Below are 4588 nucleotides of genomic sequence, written 5' to 3' on the forward strand. Positions count from 1 at the left end.
GGTATGAGCCTAGATGGGATCCTGAAAGAAAAAAACTTTTTTCCTTTGTTGTAGAATATGCTAGGGTGGCAATTGATGAAATTTGAATAGTCTGAGTATTAGATAATAGTAGAGTTTCAATTCAAATTTCCTGATTTTGATAAGTATACTTCTTAATCCCTTGTAAAAAGAATGATCTTATTTTTAGGAAGTGTATAGTGAAGTACTTAGGAAAGGGGCAACATGCCTATCATATACTCTCAAACATTCAGAAAAAAAAATTATATAGCTGTATATAAATATATGACTAATAAAACAAATAGGAAAAAAATTATAGTTTAGAGAATATAGACAAATGATATACAGGAATTCTTTGTATCATTTTTGCAACTGTTCAGTACCTCTAAAATTATTTCAAAATAAAAATTAAAGAAAAACAATTTCAGTACAGTCATTTACTACCTGTGCAAATTACTTACCTTTGCAAATAAACAACACCTCATTTACTAAGATAAGATATTATATTTACTCACATTCATTTATAGAATCTACCAAACTCTATTTTGGCACCTTGCAAATCACCAGCTATAGAAAAGTGAAAAAAAACCTGGTCACTAGTATCTTTGAGTGGAAAAAACAACCAAGAAAACTGAAATATTTAACAAAGAGTGATTAGTCTTAGCTCTCAGTGTGGTTTATATAAACACACATATAAAAGGGGCTCTAAAAATTCCTAATACATCATAAAATAGGTCCATATCCTCTTTGGATGATTACAAGCTTAAAGAAAAGTTTTTTTAGCTTCCTGAAAAAGACATCCTCAAATAGTTCACTTTCTAGCCAGCTCTCAACTTCCTGTCTTTCCGACTGGGACAATGACTTGCCACAGCAGTCTGGCACCTGGTGTAGTCTCTCTGGGTTCAAATTTCCTCTTTTTATAAGGACACCAGTCACATTGGATTAGGGTCCACTGACTTCGGTATTCTTGCCTGGAGAATCCCATGGACAGAAGAGCCTGGTGGATACAGCCCATGGGGTCACAAAGAGTCAGACACAACATGGGGTCGCAAAGAGTCAGAGTCAGACATTTCTGACAAGTCAGGGCTTGAACATATAAATCTGGGGGGAACACAATTCAGCCTATAACAGCGATTATAAAGAGACATTTCATCAGAGCTCCCAAGGACCTATGCAATAGTGTTAGGCATCCTTATATTTAGGTCTTTAAATGCAGTTTGACAACTTTTCTTAAGTGAGGATACAATGTACAAAGTTAACTTGTTCCCTGCTCTTATGACAACTGTTATGTGGTAACTGCCTGTGGTTTGGGGGATTTCACAGACAGCAGCTTGTAAAGAAACGTAATAAGGAAAGCTGATTTTTTAAAGTATCTCCCATTATTTTGGCTAACTGAAGGAATTGCAGGAGTACATGTGTGTGTGTGTATGTGTGTGCATGTTCGGTAGTAATGCAATGACAGGCTTCCTAGGGTGGCTCAGCAGTAGAGTCGGCCTGTAATGCAGGAGACACAGGTTCAATCTCTGGAACTGGAAGATTTCCATGGAAAAGGAAATGGCGACCCACTCAAGTATTCTTGACTGGGAAATCCCACGGCAGAAAAGCTTGGTGGGTTACAGTCCATGGGGACACAAAGAGTCAGACACAATTTAGCGACTAAACAACAACACACAAAGACAGAACTGGTCAAACTGGTTGGAAGTAGGATCTTTCTCTAGTTCTATGACCTTGTCTAGAGCCAGATACAAGTGTACACAGAGGATCATATGAAATGCTTATACGCTGACAGAAGCCAAATCTAGTCTTTTCAGTGATGTAAGCAAGGGTAGTCAGAAGCAGTCTCATCGCCAAATGCACTGGCAACTTGTGGGAGCCACCAGAAGCTCAGGCAGAGAAAGCCATGCCCCCACAGTTCTCAGTGAAGGAGGGGGACTAGGGGATTTCCTCCTTGAGGAGACTCCAGTAGCAGAAAGAGCAATGACAGGGAGGTCAGGACACCCAGGGTCTGGTCTCAGTCGGACACTAATTAGTAGCCACTAGTAGGTTAAGATCCCTTAACCTCTCTAAGACTCAGGGTGTCCTCCTATAAAAGGTAGGGGTTTCATTCAGTCAGGGATGGCCAACGGGTGGCACATATACCCTCACCTCCCTCGAGCCTTCGGTAGAGACCACTGCTCTATCACATCACTGTTTACGCATTTTTCTACAACATTCTAGGCAGGCATTTCCACTTAGAGTTGGTCCACAAGCTGAAATCTACTTATCTTTCCCCTATTAGATGATCTCTGAAGTCCTTTCTAGCTCCTAAATGGAGGGTTCTAACTTTGCAAGTAACAGAGGACCACCTTTTTGACTTAGCAGTGGCTCTGTCAAAAAAAAGAAAATGGAAATTTGGGGTCATAATTTCATACACTCACTTCCCCCCATCCCAAGATGGAACAGGGTCTCCCCCTGGGAAGTATAGTCTTTCCTTCTATGTCAGAGATTTTTGTATGTGAGTTTCACCCTCTGTCAGCTCACCAAGCATAACAGTGTCCCAGACTATAGATCTTTTCTAGCTAAAATCACCCACAATTTAAAACTATATTGGACATTAAGAAACCTACAAGGAGAGGAATTATCTTAGAGCAGTGAAAACCAAAAGTTAGAAGAGGTGGCATTTAAGGATTCCATTCGCCTCTCAGCACAAATGACCTTATTCACACTTCTCACCCCTGGCAAGAGAGCAATCACACAAACAGGACCCAAATGGGGAATTCAGGTGGTTTGCAAGAGTGTTTTATTGAAAGAAGCAGCAATTTGGTTAATATGGGTCCCATCTCACAACCCTCTTCTCACCCCCCAAAACACACAGGGGCAAGACTCAGGCCAGGGGCACACATGTGGGTTGGATAGGAGCCCTAACTTGCTTGAGTTATTGCCCTCAGGTCAGGGAATCATGTGGTTATACGTGTGTGTGTGTGTGTGTGTGTGTGTGTGTGTGTGTTGAATAAGAAACCTAACTTGAGTTATTGCCCTCAAGTCAGAGAAGCCTGTGTGGAGGTGGCAGTGAGGGTACGGGTGTGGCAGGTAAGAGCACCGCCCCATCAAAGTGGACTGGCACGTATGGGTTTCCCTCACAAGCCACAGTGATGTATTTCTGCTTCTGGCTAGTCTTGTAGGCACAGTTGGGGTACTTAGAGCTGCCTGTCTCGCGGCAGTCTGTGATGCTCATGGTAGATTTGCTCTGGTAGCAGTTGGGATGCCCATTCTTGCAGGTGATGTTTTTCTGGGAGCACACGGCCTTGACATCATCCAGAGACTCGTGCACAAAGGTGTTCACTGGCTTGCATCGTCCATGTGTCATCCTCCGGCGCTTCATCATCTGATTGCAGTAGTTGGGGTTGCTGCTGGAGGAGCTGCCAGAGTCCATGTGCTGCCTCCGGAATTTGGCGGCCGCAGATTCCTTGCCCAGGGAAGGCTGGACCTGCACCAGCAGCAGCACCAGGACCAGCAGTGACAACAGGACCAGGGACTTCAGAGCCATGATGACCGCACTCCCCTGGAGAAACCTGCCAGGGAAAAAGGGCAGAGAAGGAAAAGCATCGCCCTCGAAAGAGAACCCCAGCTCCCACCTGTAGCCTCCCTGGCTTACAGTTAACCAGAAAGATGTTTGTCCTAAGAGTTTTTCTAAGTAAGGAGACACTCACATATACTCTTCCCACAAACATTTGACTCCCACTCCCTACAGAGGGGTCATCCTCCCCTCTGGGTGGTGACCCCAGAAGTGACCTAAAATCCTAGCAGTCTTGTCTTTGAATACAGAAAATCTTTTGATATGAAATATATTTGAAAAATAAACCCAGCATTCACGTGGTAAGTTAGATATTCCTTTTGAATAAATCATTAAATAAATAAGCCAGATTTTGAGTAAGACACATTGTATCCTTGAGATTATTGTTGTTGTTCAATTGCTCAGTCATATCTGACTCTTTGTGACACCACGGACTGCGGGCTTCCCTGAGACAACCACCAGCATTCATCCAGGATCACGGTTGACAGAGCCCTGTTGTCCTACAGCACAAGGGAAACTCAGTTCCTGTCCTGTGTCTGACAACACACCATAAAGGATGCCACTGGGCTCCTAAGAGAGACTTGAGCCTCCCCCAACCTGAAGGCTTCTCTTTCTCCAGCCCCAAGCGCTCTCTGCAGCCTGCGTGCTCCATTCCTGACCCCAGCTCTGCTCCCTGCCCCTGTCTGCCCAGCCCAATTCTCAGGCTAGTCTCACTCACCCTGGTTCTCCCTTCTCAAACCCTCAAGCAGAAGCAGCTCCTGAGACCACTTCTTGGGCTGCTTACCTGGGTCTCTAGTTTGGTCTCTGAGAAAGAAGGCAGTTTCTGCAATCAGTCTATCCCAGGGATGTGGAACTTATACAGATGAAGAGGGGCTTGGCTTCCAAGAACAGCAGGGTGGGTGGAGCATCTTGGTCCATAAGAAAACAAGGTCATGTTAGGAATGGGTGGGGAATTGCCCAGGGCGCCCTCTTTGGGTGCTACTGGGGAGAGTACGCCTTTGCCAATAAGAACTTTTCTTTCTATTAATATAAGCAGCA

The 4588-nt window shown here is 44.2% G+C and overlaps 1 protein-coding gene across 2 annotated transcripts; it reads right to left on the reverse strand.

Annotated features, from left to right (window-relative positions):
• Positions 1–2759: 2759 nt before the first annotated feature.
• Positions 2760–4377, reverse strand: LOC147364991 (brain ribonuclease). 2 transcript variants are annotated; one of them, XM_086322161.1, is made up of 2 exons: positions 4335–4377; positions 2760–3548 (listed from the first exon to the last, which is right to left on the reverse strand). In XM_086322161.1, exon 2 carries the CDS (start codon positions 3521–3523, stop codon positions 3020–3022), a length of 504 nt encoding a protein of 167 aa, XP_086178287.1. In that variant the 5' UTR covers positions 3524–3548; positions 4335–4377; the 3' UTR covers positions 2760–3019. The 2 variants fall into 2 exon arrangements, with proteins under 2 accessions (XP_086178287.1, XP_086178288.1); XM_086322162.1 differs by having other exon boundaries at positions 4269–4377.
• Positions 4378–4588: the final 211 nt, after the last annotated feature.

Source organism: Bos grunniens, chromosome 10, assembly GCF_055505025.1.
Source record: "Bos grunniens cultivar Pamir isolate PY7600 chromosome 10, Bosgru_T2T1.0, whole genome shotgun sequence".
Taxonomy (NCBI): Eukaryota; Metazoa; Chordata; class Mammalia; order Artiodactyla; family Bovidae; genus Bos; species Bos grunniens.

Coding starts and splice junctions, on each gene's coding strand:
- LOC147364991 (XM_086322161.1), bottom strand. CDS start 3,523: ATGGCTCTGAAGTCCCTGGTCCTGTTGTCACTGCTGGTCCTGGTGCTG.